Raw genomic sequence first — 14,088 nt, forward strand, 5'->3', positions numbered from 1 at the left:
GAGGATACACGCTGGCTCTAGCGCCTGAGCTTGCAAATTGTCCAGCTTCATGGTAGGTCTCGTCTTTCAAGGGCTCGTTTGTCGATAGGCAGGAATCTGGAGGTATCCCCTAAGGGAGCTGGATCTGTCTTGCTAGCGATCGAAGAACATGCAGGGAAATTGGAGGACAGTTCGCAAATGAAAGAAGAAAACCATTGAAAGCGATGCTTGAGATCATAACGCGAGGCTGTGGTAAAGAGACGGTCTACCATGTTTCGTTGGGTGGGTTGCAAGGGCAAGGAACGGCTTAGCTTGCAACGGCCGATTCGGATGTCTTTACCGATCCCAAGGGGTCATACGGACTGACCTCGGTCTTTGATTAGAATCAATACCGCTTACGGTCGTCTTTACACATGCTCATTATCGAGGGTTTGTTTATACTAAGAACGGTCCAACCATTCACCACGCGCTTTGCACGATCAGTAACGGCAAGCACCGGTATATCGCTGCACTGTCGCCAATGAGGGTTTGGGAACAAGAGTGCCTGACCAAGTTCCATGGTCTAGATCGTGCAAGGTGACGGCATTCCTCTTACCACCCTTACAAGAACGATACGCATCCAGTCTCCAGTCCGCTGCTCGGGTGCTGCCGAACACACCTGATACATACGTTCCTTGCCAAGTACAGCAATAATGTGATGCTGCACTACAGTGTGCTTATTAGAACAATGGGCTGACCGAGGATCCACCCATCATCTGAATTTTCGTTTCAAATAAGCGGGACTTTGATTTTACAAGGAAGAGCACGTCAAATGGCTTCAAAAGCTCACGCTTGTTGCTTTTTTGACTCTGCTGCCAAGTTTACCCAGTCGGGCGATTCTCATTGGTGGTAACTGTCAGATACGGTTCAGTGGCGAATCCACGCGGCTCCCAGCTCCGGCATACCAGAGCTCAGCATTTCGCGGGTCGAACCCACTTCGGATTTTGCCGTACGTTTCTGGCTACTTTGTGTGTTATTTTTCCCCATGCATATCCAAATCGGGGCCCAAGGTGGAAATTAGGCGCGAGAAGAACAGATTCGATCTGAATCTTAGCCCCTTAAGTAGGGCTAATTTTCTCAAACTCGTTAGCTTGAAGAGGGCGCTCTTTTATCCACCTCGCGCTTGACCTTCATCGGTAACACACGCATGCGATGGACCGATTCCCCCGCCTGCCGAAGTCTGACCAGCATTCGGATACCCCAGGCAATGAGGCGTCGTCGTTCACTTATGACTGGGTCGTACCTGGGTTTCCTCAGCCGCTTCCCGTTGAGTTTTCGGCCAATACAGAGCTGATCTCTCCCCGCGAAGACCTGGTGGGCTCGAACTCGGGGGAATTGTCCATAAATGCAAAGGTTCAAATCCCTCGCTCCGCACAAGCTGCAACCTGGACTAGTACCGGCCGAACTAGTCGAGCTTGCGAAAATTGTCGCGAGCAGAAGGCTAAATGCAGTGGTCATCACCCCACCTGCAACCGCTGCGAGGATTCTGGGATCCGATGTTCTTATAGCGATCGAAAAAAAGGATAAGATTATGAAGTGTGTTGACGAATCATAGTTGTGACATACTGTCTCTAATTGAAGGGCTGTAGGGAAATTGATGATTTAAAGACCCAAATTCAGACTTATGAAGCCATTATTCGTGAGGTGTACCCGAGGTTAGACTCGTTGTCAGCCCAATATGTTGATCAGACCCTCGGAGATCAATTAGTCAGAGTGAGTCCACACTGACTATCCACCCCCTTCGGACCTCCCTGTTTCCTCCCTATGAGAACTCACGTCCCCAACCATGGTCACTGTAGTTATCGAGCTCTTCGGTATTCCGCTCCGAGCCTCCAGCTGGCATCGGCCACCCATCGGCCATCATCGATCATACTGAAGAGGATTTCAATCGCGATGAAAACCAGGCAATGGGATATGTGGGAGAACACTCAGAGATGACATGGCTTTATAGACTCAAGCGCGACCTCGACCAGGAAACCTCAACACCCATCAAAGAAACCCACAATAAATCTTCCAAGTCATCCCTGAACTACTTTCAAGAAGATATGGAGCCTTTCCCCTTGGAGATTGTCGACGAATCGGAGACACCACCTCAACCCATTGCTGACAAGCTCGTCGAAATTTATCTCCGGGTAGTTCATGCTGCATTCCCCATCATTGGGAAGGGAGTTTTTTTGAGTCAATACAGGTCATTTTACTCGAACCCGAACTCACGCCCTGGCAAGCGATGGAAGGCGGTGCTGAACTTGGTATTTGCTATCGCAGCAAAACACTCAACTTTAGTCAATAGTCCGCCACAGGAAGATATTGGTGACCACATGGTGTATTTTTCCCGGGCATGGCGACTGAGCCTGGGTGACATTGCTTTGCTGGACCATCCGAACCTTCAACAGGTTCAAGTGGAGGGTCTGACAGCTTTTTATCTCCTTGCCAATGGGAAAGTCAACAGGTAAGTTACATCCCGCCCGCAACATTGTACATATTTTTTTATTGTACCTTCGCTAAATCGCGTTCTTTTGCCTCTAGGTCATGGCGAATGATTGGCATCGCGATTCGATCAGCGGTGGCTATGGGCTTGAACCTTCGTAGCGAGAGTTTTAATATTGCCCATTTCTCGAAAGAGACTCGATACCGTGTGTGGTGGGCGCTGTTCATGTTGGACACATTGGTGTGTGTGATGGTCGGTCGCCCCCCTAGCTATGGCAATGATTTCTGTACAACGCCGCGGCCCATACCCTTTCGTGAGGAAGATTTTGGAGACAAGGAGGTCAAACAACTTATAACCGACTTTTCCATGCGACAAAATCTATTGAGTTCGCTCCTCTCACATGGCAATTCACCTGGAGCAAGCGAAAGCCCTGTGGACAATATAATGTCACCGAATTTTGGATCCGAGAAAGGGAAACAAAGTGCCCAGGCTAGCCCAACCAAGGCTGATTCCCTCGCTCCCAATATCTCACTATATTTTTTATATGCGGTGGACCTTGCGTTTCTCATGAGGGAGGCCATTGAGACCCTCTACGCCCCTGGAGCGACGCGACGATCGTGGGGGAGATGGAAAATGCAATTTCGTCCTTCAACAAAACCGCCGATAACTGGCTCTCTCGTCTGCCAATAGAGTTCCATTTCGCCCAACTTAATTTAAATCACCCTTTTGCTCGCCAACGTGCCAGTCTCGCATTCCGCTTTTACACCACCAAAGTCGTCATCTCACAACCTTGTCTCCGCCGTCTCGCCCACCAGCCTCCTGGGTCAACGTTTCCAGGTCCTGTATGTGATGCTATGGCAAATATATGTGTGGAAGCGGCTCGAAAAATGCTCTCTACCCTCCCTGAAAGGACAGACGCATCGTTGCTGTTTGAGATCTCGCCGTGGTGGTGTGTCCTGCATTACGTCATGCAGTCAATCACCATCATCCTGGTCGAACTTTTTATGCGTACCGAGTCGGGCACAATTGAAGCTGCGGCCCTTCTAGATGACATTCGAAAAGCGGTTCACTGGTTACGCGAAATGGCTACGCGGGATCCATCTTCTCAGCGAGCCTGGTCTGTCTGTGTGGATATTCTCTCACAGCGCGGCCTCGACTTGCATTTGGTAGTCAGTTGATCTGCACTCTAGATTCCACAAAGTCTCTTCGTCTCCACATACCTGGCATATCCGACATCAACGTGGGCATCTCGGCATCTCGGCATCTCAACCTTAAAATTTTTGCTTCGCCTGTAATCTTGAGAGACTTTGTCCTTGCATTACTGTGCCATGCTTTGTCGCCTGGTTGTTTTTGTCCAGCGTACAGCCGATAATCTGTTTTGTCGTGAGCATTCTCCTTTTAGTCTGCTAATTAAGTACCAGGGCCCGTGGGCCTTATCCAATAGACACACCTCTATTGGAACCGTCTGCGGCTACCATCCGATAAAGCTGTTTCTTCAGTAATTCCAGCCTCCATTCCTGCACCAGGGCTTCTACTTTGTGTTCAGCAAATACCCAATCACTAATAATCAAGCCGCTAATCATCAAGCCACTAACAATCTTCTATAAGCTAGTAATGCTGATCATGTCGAGGAAAATAACTTAAAACACCCCTGGAACTTCAGTCCCTAAATTTAGGTTCGCAAGGTAAATTGCCACTCAAGGTCACAGACCCTGATAGACAGCGATATCCAGATTCGAGCACATTAAGACCAGATTTGCAGCTCTCATGCCCTCGTGGATAGCTAGAATGATGGTACTACGTATTTACTTAAGTAGGTACCTTGATACTCATTCATCCTCATTGCATCTGAAAAGAAGTAAGGGTGACACAGCAAGAATGAAATTGCATTGATCGTTTCGCAGTCTGCTCACACTAGCTTCTGCTCAGCCTTATTGACTGGAAACTTCCTCCAAACATAAGTAAATAACAAAGCAGAATATTTGCAAATCACTAAATCCAACTCGCGACCTTCACAGACAAAAATGTCTTAAGCGCTTGAGGAGAACCCGTGAATGTTCAAGCAAACGACCAACCTCCAGTATAATCCGCAAAGAAGTTATCCGGATCATACTTCTTCTTGATAGCCTGCAACTTCTTGAAAGTCGAAAAAGTTTGCAACGGGTTTTGATCCTTGTTTGCATCATTGATAAATAGAGGCAATCCCTCATCATTGCCCGTCTCCTTGATCATGTCCCGGTAACTAGCCTGCGCAGCATTATACTTGGCTTCAGTCATTCCAGACGGCGTTGTAATGAGATAATTCAACCAAAAGTACGGTCCATCAGGCATTTGCATCGCATTTCCACCCTGAGCCTTACTAGCATCCGTAAGACTCTTCGGAATGGGCTGGAAATCGATTGAAAGAAGCTCGTAGCTCCCCTTGTTGTCTTCAGCCCAGGTCCGCCACTTATCGAGCGCATTTTCATACGAATTGTTTTCTGGACGATGAACGCCGACGCGGAACATGTTCGCACCACGGGAAATCTCCGTCGACATCGGGACAGGCATATTGACGACTTCGTTGTAACTCTTGATACCTGTCGTATCAATCAAAGCCTTGATATCAGTAAAATTCTTGAACGCGTCACCCGGATTCGGCCCATCATAAACAAGGAACATGAGAATTGCCTCATCGAGATTAAGATTCAAATCCGGTAACGGCAGTTTCTCATAAGTACCGATAATCGCGGCCTTGGGGTCGGTATTATATTGAATGAAGTTCCCAATCGCCTCAATAACTGAGTCCCGTTGATCGGCAACGTAGATCAAGTTGCCAGCCCAGAATTCGCCAATCGGTCGGCTCTGAACTGTGTACTTTGTCACAACGCCGTAGGCATTTCCGCCTCCACCGCGCGATGCAAAGAAGAGATCCGGGTTCTCCTTGTCCGATGCCTTCACGATTTGGCCGTCAGGTAGCACGATCTCGAGTTCACGGAAGGAATCGCAAGCAAGTCCGTATTGCGGGGATAGGTAGCTCATTCCACCGCCTAGGGCGAGACCTGTTCCTACACCTGCTAGACGGGCGCCGACGACAGTGCGATTCCATTGAGCGAAGTACTCGTATACATCGCCGAAGACGCCGCCTGGCTCGTAGGTTGCCAGGGTAGTCTCCGGGTCGTAAGATTTGGCGGTCATGCTGCTCAGATCTAGCAAGACACCCGCCTGGACGGAGGAGAAGAATGTGTTGGGATTGTGGCCGCCGGCTTTGATTGCGAAGCGGCTTCCTGCGGCGCGAATGGCTTTGAGAGAGACTGAGACATCTTGCGCCGAACTGGGGAAGACAATGCAGGATGGTTTGTACTCGTCCTGGATTGTGTTCCAGTATTCGAGGCTGTTGGTATAGTTCGAGCTCAGTTGGTTAGCGTTGACTTTGGCCGAGCCTAGTTCTGTTGCTATTTTTGTGCATGCTGCTGGTCCTGCTGCGGTTGCGGCGACTGGTATGGTGAGGCCAGCTAGCAAGGGTATTATATAAGGCAACATCGTGATAAAGGTAAATGGCGCTGGTCGCTGAATTGAGGGATGGAAAAGGGTGAGTTAGGAGGTTTAAATAAGTTTTACTATCCACACTGCTCATACTCACTTCATATGGGTTTTTAACATGCCCGTTTTTAAGTACTTAAAATCCTCGGCATGAGTGCACAATAGGCATGCATATACGTTAATAATACGACAACTCTAAGTTCGGTTCCTGAACGGGTTCGAAGTATGACGATCGCAATCTTGAAGAGGCTATTGAGCCTGGCCATGTACAAACTCAGTAGCCTGAATAATTAGATTGTGTTGCAGATTTTTGCAGATCATCTGATGTGTTTTTCAATGGACTTTAATTTGTCCGCTACATAAATATGGCAACACATGGACAAGGCAACAGCGCCTCGAAAATGGGATTGTATATTTCGTGGTCGGGCATTGTATTCCAAACTTAGATAATTGCAAGTTAGCTCGGCGATCGACATTATGCAGGGCCGGCATTCCATGTCCTGTTGCGGGGAATTGTCCAGATGCAGTTAGGGTTCGGGGTTCATCAACCGTTTGGGCCTGCTCGGGTAGGCCCCGCCCGGACTTTCGCATGTGGTTTTATGTCGGAAATATGGGTCTGAGATACACATCCAGCGCAGATCTTATCTACCACACACCAGCCATTTAAGGGTCTTTGGATATATCACAGACCTTGATGACTATAGAAGGTAGAGCAAATTTTTGGGAAGTGGTTTCATGTCTGGAAGTGGACTTGGATTCATTTACACTAGCCCAATTATTGAGCTGGGTGCACGTTGCATTTTTGCGAAAATTGGAGGCATCTATGGTTGACATTAAATGCCTCGTAAAGGACATATCCAATATTCAACAATTAGAAGAGATTGATCGAAACTCATGAATAAGTGATCTGGCTTACGGAAGATCACTGCCTGTGTTTACATTCAGAATGACAGTCAGCTGAACCTTATTTTGGCGGAATTCCTCAGCCTTAAGGACCAAGATCGTATAAACCTCAATTTCGCACAGATAATCTGATCGAGCCCAGGGCTGAGATAAACAGCTGACTAGACAAACCCACTCGGTAGTTTAGTTTAATCGTCAGCACATGTGCATGTGGATACGAGGCGCCCTATGACAGGAGCTGATATTTGCCGTAAGCAGATGAATACGAGCCACCAATATGGCCCCAAACTCTACAAATTATTTCTTGTCCCACTCCCCCCTCTACATCTCCTCATCCCATAACCCGTCATTACATCCTGAAATCATTTATGAGATGATGTCAAAAAAGGAATTTTACACCAAAATCACCCCCCTCCCCCCAAATATACCCCGCCAACTAGCCCTAGACATCCTGCACAGCCACAGCGAAATAATCACTCTCAATCCCCTAGTCCTCTCGCACAACCCAATCAAAGCCCCGCGCAATGCCTCAGCAGATGAATACTACTCAACATGGTACGAGATATTTCAACGCGTACAATACCTTCCTGGCTTTGGAAAGATGGGCTCGGGGAAAATAAGCTTCAAGGGCTGTTTCGAGAATCATCCCTGGGGTGTGAAAGCACATACATACCCTCCAATGGGGATTGACTTGCTCAGCAACTTCCGCGTCGAGGGAACTCAGCTCAACGAAGTGGACGGACCAGATTCAAAATCCAGGCCAGATCTCGAACAACGCATTCCAGGCGCACCGGCAAACGGGCTCTACCTCCTCGAGGAAGTCGAAATAAAATGCAACATCACACTAATGGCGTTTGTGAAAAGCCAGCTGAAAGCAGCGTCGAAGGTTCTGGTTGATCGCCTGATTAAAAAGGCCGAGCTTCTCGATGCAGGTGTTTTGCAGGCAATGTTCGAGGATGGGACATTGAGGACTTTCAACCCGGCTGACCGGACGCAGTATCCTATGCAGCCTCCGATGTCGCCTACTTTGCCTCATTCGCCGACTGGGTCTTCGAGGTGGGGGGGTTCTATTTCTTCTTCTGGACACACGAATTCGATTGCGCCATCGTATGGGACGGAGTATAGGAGGAGTCTTAATGAGGCTGTGGAATTACCAGATACTTCAGCGGTTAATCGGGGTTTGCCTTTCACGCGATTTGATAAGGGATTTCCAACTGAGTTGCCAGCTATGGAGGAGGTTCAGAGAGATTACAAGTGAGGGTTTGAAATTCATGAAATAAAACTCTATTAGCGGGATAAAGCCTGAATACCTGTACAATCTACACCCGATACCACGGTAGTCTCTCTTTGATAGGGGCAAATGATGGGAGGCCGAGGCGAGAAATCAGCCTCCAGGGCTTGGAAGAACAACAAATATAAAATTTTAGAGATTTTATATAACGTGTTTAATGCATAATGTAATAATACCATAACATTCTGACAGCCTCTGCATTTACATCATGATATGGGGAAAACCTAGATAGAGCCTAGGTTTAAAACCCGCATCGAGGCAGGAATCTGCTTCAGAAGAACCTAAACGATCCCCTTTGCATATGTGTCGAGATAATTTGCATATCTTGTAACTATTTCAAAAGATTAATAGAGATCAACATAATCTATACCGGGAGAGATCTTACACAGTTTCTTGCCCTTGTTCATATTCAGTTGCATGCCCAATGGCAGGTCCTTAATTAAATCAAGTTAGCTCCTGGACACGTTCCGACCACCCAAATCAAGCCCTACCTGCGTCTTTATGTTTTCGATATTTTCCAGAATTCTTGTCGCACCGTTCGAAAACTCTGTCCAGAAAGCAGACACTAGATTAATATGCATTGAAAATTCTACAATTTCGGGGCTCGTGCCGTCAGACAACTTTTCCTGGTTGCTCTCTGCTCGCGATGAGGTCGTTTAATGAACCTTGGAGGCGGCTTTCCTCGTCCTCGTTCCTCAGGAGATCTTTATGTTTTGCTGTAAGGAACATGTTAGTCTGTAATTCAATATACTTGCTTCCCGACAAAGTGGCAGTTGGGTATACTTGCCACGATATGCTGCAGCAAGGCCAATAAGTGTACCCAATGATCCAACCGCCAGGGCGCCGCCAATCTGTTATACGAAAATTAGCAATGTCGCGTCTTGTTATAGTGATCTGAGTGTTAATACAAGAAAACATACCCAAAGCGCTAGTCCGCCAGTCGCCAAGCCTACCATCAGGATAATCGCTCCGAAAGCCATCCCAGTAGCCATCCCGACCATAGAGATTTCGATATTTTTAAGTATTGTCTTTAGTCTCGCAATCTCAGCCCTCACATTGACAAGGTCATCTTTGATTTTCACAATCTTATCTTTCGTAAATAGATCGTAGTCGACGAAGACAGTTTCCAGATCTAGAGTCAAATTTTTGAACGTCTCAACCGTTATGTCTGATTCAGACTTGTACTTATCCCACCTCTAGTGTCATTAGATCATGGATGTTTTAGCATCTTTGCATCTGGTCTGGATCTTACACTTTTCCAGCTCTCGATGACGACCCTTTTTTTCTCGATAGGTTTGGTATCATCTTTCACTAGCGGGAGAATAACATTCTCAAAATCTACATAACACGTCATCGTATCAATGTGACTATCTGTAAGATGATATTATTCTCAAAGTATTATGAAGGTAGTATTCAATTACTTAAGTTGCCCTTTACGAGAACAAGCAATTGTTTAATACCATACCATACCATACCATTTCAGCAGCTGGTTTCAGAGGGGACCACTGTTATGGTACAAGGGCACAGCAACTCAGCACAGCCAAAAGAGGGGCTACTGTCAGTATACCTCGAAATGGGGCGGATCCAGATCGAACTTTTAGATCCTAACCCCGATCCGCTGGATCTGTGGATCAAAATTTTCGATCTAGATACGCACCGCGGTTCTACGTAGGGCGAATTATGATCAATTCATTTCGATCCTGATCTGCATCAAATCGTCAAGGCTTTCCATTTTTTGCTTAAAAAACCGATGACTTATCTAAAGAACATACTGTAAAATACACTTGTTCCGGTCAATGTATTCACAGCTATTCAGATGTAATGATTTCTAGGTTGAAGTTCTACTTTTGAACCAGTAGGTAAACTTTTCTATCTCATGGAATTTGAATAATACTAATCCTAACAGCATTTCCGACCTTAGTTGTTAGAGGTCTATGGAAGCCAAATTGAGGTCTGATAGTCATGCTAGAAAAATATATTTCCACCAAAATACCTGCCGTACTACTTCCTCCCAGGAATTTTTGGGACTATATCAAAGTGAACCCCTCTGAAATGATCATATCCTTGTGATTGGTTAATTGGTAAACTAGGGTGTTTTGGTTCGATTTTTATCTTTATTTTTGTTTTCAATTAGTGTTTCCTGTTGGAAAACTCATTTCTCTGGCCTGAGAGTGTTATCTCGAAAGTATTATAAGCTGTCTCCATCTATAAATAGTCTTCAATAAGCTAAATGACTTAAGTAGCGTAATTATAGGATATGATGTCAAAAATGCAAGTTTTTAATATTGGAAACAATACATTTCCCTAAGGTTAATGAAAATAACATACAATTTTTATATTTGAATTTTGATGTTACTAGTAAGATTTTAGCTTCCCAGTTATATTTTATCAATTAAGTATTATTTTCACCTCAATTATAAAGAATATTATTTTGGTCAAACATAGCTGATTTTGCCTAGATTATGTTTATCTTATTTATTGCCCAATTAGGTACCCAGCAATAGCTCTAATTTAAGGGAGGTAACCCAGAGCCCAGTGCTGGTTTAAGAATTTTGCCGTAGACACAGACCTAGCCAAGGTTGGGTCTGAGTTGGGTCCTGGTCCTGCGGAAGTCTATTTATAAAGCTATATTTGGTCATACTACCTACTTTTTGACCTAATTTTGAAATTAATTTTTCATAAAGATATAGTATTTGTAGTTAATACATAGTACTGTTCATCTTTGTGTGAATTCTAATACTGATGAACCATAAAGCACTTTGAAAAAAAACTTGTTAAGTTATAGTAGTCCCGATATCTAGGCTATGGTGAGCTAAATATAAATTGTTACCAATACGTGTTAAGAGAGTTCAGCGACGGAAAGAGCTTGATTAATCTAGAAAAGTCTGCTTTACGGGTCTGAATATGACAGAGTTGAAAAGAGATAGAAAGAAGGGTTTGGTAGAGGTTGCTCCCGTAGATTTCGATCTAGCCAAATCTATAGGCGGGCTTCCAGGGATAGATAAGCAGAAATCTAGAACTTCTGATCATAAACCTAATGAATCAGTATGCGAGTCTAATGCAACCACTTGGGCTCGCCGACTGGAACACCGATATCCCTGGTTAAAAATCCTGTCCGCAAACGGTAAGACTGTGGCCGATCCATAGAAATATATCTTCTTAATCAACCACCAGGGATGTGGAATTCTTCTATATAAATGCTCATGTTTCGTCAAATGAAAATTACCGTAGCTCGAGCTTAGCTGACGGGAACTCCGAGCTTCTTCCTAGTCAGGACTAGTTCCCGGTCTAAGAGTTTAGGTAACCTTGGATCAGGTTATTACGGGAACTACGTCCATTGATCACATTACCCTACACCAGACCCTCACCCTAAAATGTATATATCACACCTAGCAAGTCATACATAGGTATCACTAATGTTCCTCATCCAGGCATCTCTCCCTTAGTTCCAGTCTGAAAGACCATATTTTCGTAACCTTCTGGCCATACAAAATTCGATCTTGCGATCTAAGATCTTTTACTGACGGCATGAATAATATAGATGTACAGCAAATGGTATCAAGAAAAAGACTGTTCTTCTAGCCTCACGTCCCACTTATATCGGTTTGGTACGGTCACTTAACCTGGCCCATCGGAATTAGGTTTCCACAGTCATGCACCTTGGTACCTTTCTTGGAACTGCCACCTTGTGAATGGGACTTTGACTCAATTAGGTAGGCTTTCGTCGATTTTATTTATTAGCTAACGGGTTGACGTGATCGCATCCAGGCAAGGTCGAAATATGTAGAATTGGCGTACACTTCCTCTTGCCGGTTGTTGAGTTAAAATAGTGACTCGGGGTTAAGAAAGAAAGGCCAACAAAAAAAGTCTAGAATGTGAGATTATCTTGAATGGCACTTTTACGCGACAATAGTGATGACGTTGAGAGCTTGAGAGACTGACCAGCACAGAGTGAAGCCCTTCGGTTCAGATTTTTTAAAGTGTTCCACACTTCTAGGTTACAACAGAGGCAAACCATGAACTGCATGTGTTTCTTTGGCAGTAGCTAGACGTTCTCGGAAAGTCATGGATGAAGGCAAGGCAAGTAGTAAGTGTCATTCTTGCCATTTCCCTCCACGAAAAAACGTCATGACTTATACTTCTTGCCTTAAATCTATCCTGTGTTACCTATTTAAGGTGACCTAGTTGCTGTTGGCGAAGGGTAGCTAATAACCCACTGCCAGTCAGTAAATCTCAACACTATTTAAAATGCGACTTATGAAGGGTTTAATCCCTTTGGTACTATGTTTGGCGCCTCTTTTGGTCGCCGATATATATGATGGGGGTTGTCTTCCTCAAAAAGAAGAACCAAAAATATTACGAATTGGAAATGGTGGAGCTGGACAAACTGGTTTGATAAAGAGTATGTGCTTGTGTTTCATATACGATATACTTGTTTCAACGCTAAACAAAAAGCCATAGAACTCGCAGATAAATTTATTACGAACCGGACAAATGACTGTCATTAAAATCCATTCAAAGTCGAGTGGGTCAAAAGTGACACAACCGAAACTATTAAAAAGCTTCAACATGGAGATGTGGATATTGGTATCACCTACAGCACAGCTGCAGAGAAACTTGCCATTAAGAGTGGTATTGCGCACGGCTGTAACCAAACTTTAGCTTGCGAAAAATGTCGAAACAGTGATAAGAACTTCGTTGAGGACAAAGAGTTTTGTGGCACAGAAGGAAATTGTGACTGCTGCGACAATAGCCATGATTTTCCTTGTTACATATTTCGAGATCACTTTTATTTGGTTGGCCCACACAAAGACCTCCCAGACAGCATCAACCCGGAAGATGACATTCTCTCAATGTTTTCCAAAATTTATTCAGCTGCAGAGAATGAAAGCACGGATGTGCGATTTCTCAGTCGTTATGATAAATCTGCTACAAATATCAAAGAGTCGGAGCTCTGGATCAACATTGGACAGGTGAGTCTTTCCCTCGAATAAATTCTGTCAATCTACTAAAAGAATTATTGGAAATATTTAGGTGCCATGGGCAATAGACTACTCAAGGTGGTATCATCAATACCTAGCGTACCCCCTTCAAGCTCTAAAGATAGCGATACGTCTTGGGGAGTTCACGATTACCGACCGAGGAACATATCTTACCCTTATTGGTCAACAGAAACCTCTGAAAGGTCAGACAAAGGTTTACAAGACCGGTGAAAGTGAAGTAAAGCTTCTTAGCCCTGGTCATCTATTGGTTGGGAGAAAAGCCCGAGACAAAGATCTTGCACGAGACTTTGTTAAGTGGGTGATGAGCGAAAGTGGCCAAGCAGTTATCGCTAACTTCCACCATAAGGACGACAAGGCGTGTCTATATAAGCCTTATCCATCGAAGAATGAAGTACAGCCTTCAGATTGCGAGTTCGTTCCTTTAGAAGGTCTTGAGGGAAAGATGGAACTTTGAATAGGCTTCTAGTCAAGCGAATGCTTTTCGAACTGGGTATGGTGGGTGATAGTTAAAGAAATTTTTATGTAAAGATTTGAAAGGGGCCAAGATGCAGAATGAAACTGTTTAATAGGTATAAAAAATTGTTGGTAATATGTTGCCTACGAAAAAGAAACTTAGCTTCTAGAAAGCTAGAGTAAGGTAAAGAAAGGATGTTGACTAAGCGAGGTCAAAGTCGTCACATAAAAGCAAGTCATAGAATAGATAAAGACTAATCCTTAAGGGGGTGATTCATTCCTTAAGTGCATTGAAACCTTCATGAAGGAGTAAATGCCCGAAAAAGCGTATCATGCAGGTGTTTTCCGGGACGGAATCGGGCCCGTTTGGGCTTTATGCCGACCTGCCTTGTTATTATGCCCTAAAATCCAAGCTAGGCCGTAACAGTAAGACATATATTGTTTCGTGGCGGATACCAAGTTTGCTTCCT

General features: G+C 44.8%; 5 protein-coding genes across 5 annotated transcripts; 3 read left to right on the top strand and 2 right to left on the bottom strand.

Moving 5' to 3' along the window:
• Window positions 1-1,170: 1,170 nt before the first annotated feature.
• On the top strand, window positions 1,171-3,624 carry N7503_001679 (putative C6 transcription factor; the record flags this gene model as incomplete). The annotated part of the gene is made up of 6 exons (XM_057061226.1): window positions 1,171-1,332; window positions 1,397-1,554; window positions 1,608-1,731; window positions 1,818-2,467; window positions 2,545-3,089; window positions 3,137-3,624. 6 exons carry the CDS (start codon window positions 1,171-1,173, stop codon window positions 3,622-3,624), a joined length of 2,127 nt encoding a protein of 708 aa, XP_056925188.1.
• An 880-nt stretch (window positions 3,625-4,504) lies between these two features.
• N7503_001680 (FAD-binding oxidoreductase) lies at window positions 4,505-5,968 on the bottom strand (the record flags this gene model as incomplete). Its single annotated transcript, XM_057061227.1, has 1 exon — window positions 4,505-5,968. The coding sequence occupies one exon, from the start codon at window positions 5,966-5,968 to the stop codon at window positions 4,505-4,507; it is 1,464 nt and encodes a 487-aa protein (XP_056925189.1).
• A 1,180-nt stretch (window positions 5,969-7,148) lies between these two features.
• Window positions 7,149-8,129, top strand: N7503_001681 (uncharacterized protein; the record flags this gene model as incomplete). Its single annotated transcript, XM_057061228.1, has 1 exon — window positions 7,149-8,129. The coding sequence occupies one exon, from the start codon at window positions 7,149-7,151 to the stop codon at window positions 8,127-8,129; it is 981 nt and encodes a 326-aa protein (XP_056925190.1).
• A 645-nt stretch (window positions 8,130-8,774) lies between these two features.
• N7503_001682 (uncharacterized protein) lies at window positions 8,775-9,516 on the bottom strand (the record flags this gene model as incomplete). The annotated part of the gene is made up of 4 exons (XM_057061229.1): window positions 8,775-8,878; window positions 8,983-9,013; window positions 9,083-9,358; window positions 9,415-9,516. 4 exons carry the CDS (start codon window positions 9,514-9,516, stop codon window positions 8,775-8,777), a joined length of 513 nt encoding a protein of 170 aa, XP_056925191.1.
• Window positions 9,517-13,015: 3,499 nt separating this feature from the next.
• On the top strand, window positions 13,016-13,619 carry N7503_001683 (uncharacterized protein; the record flags this gene model as incomplete). Its single annotated transcript, XM_057061230.1, has 2 exons — window positions 13,016-13,135; window positions 13,266-13,619. The coding sequence occupies 2 exons, from the start codon at window positions 13,016-13,018 to the stop codon at window positions 13,617-13,619; spliced, it is 474 nt and encodes a 157-aa protein (XP_056925192.1).
• Between the last annotated feature and the right edge of the window lie 469 nt (window positions 13,620-14,088).

This window comes from Penicillium pulvis, assembly GCF_028828015.1.
Source record: "Penicillium pulvis strain IBT 33274 chromosome Unknown contig_12_segment0_segment0, whole genome shotgun sequence".
Taxonomy (NCBI): domain Eukaryota; kingdom Fungi; phylum Ascomycota; class Eurotiomycetes; order Eurotiales; family Aspergillaceae; genus Penicillium; species Penicillium pulvis.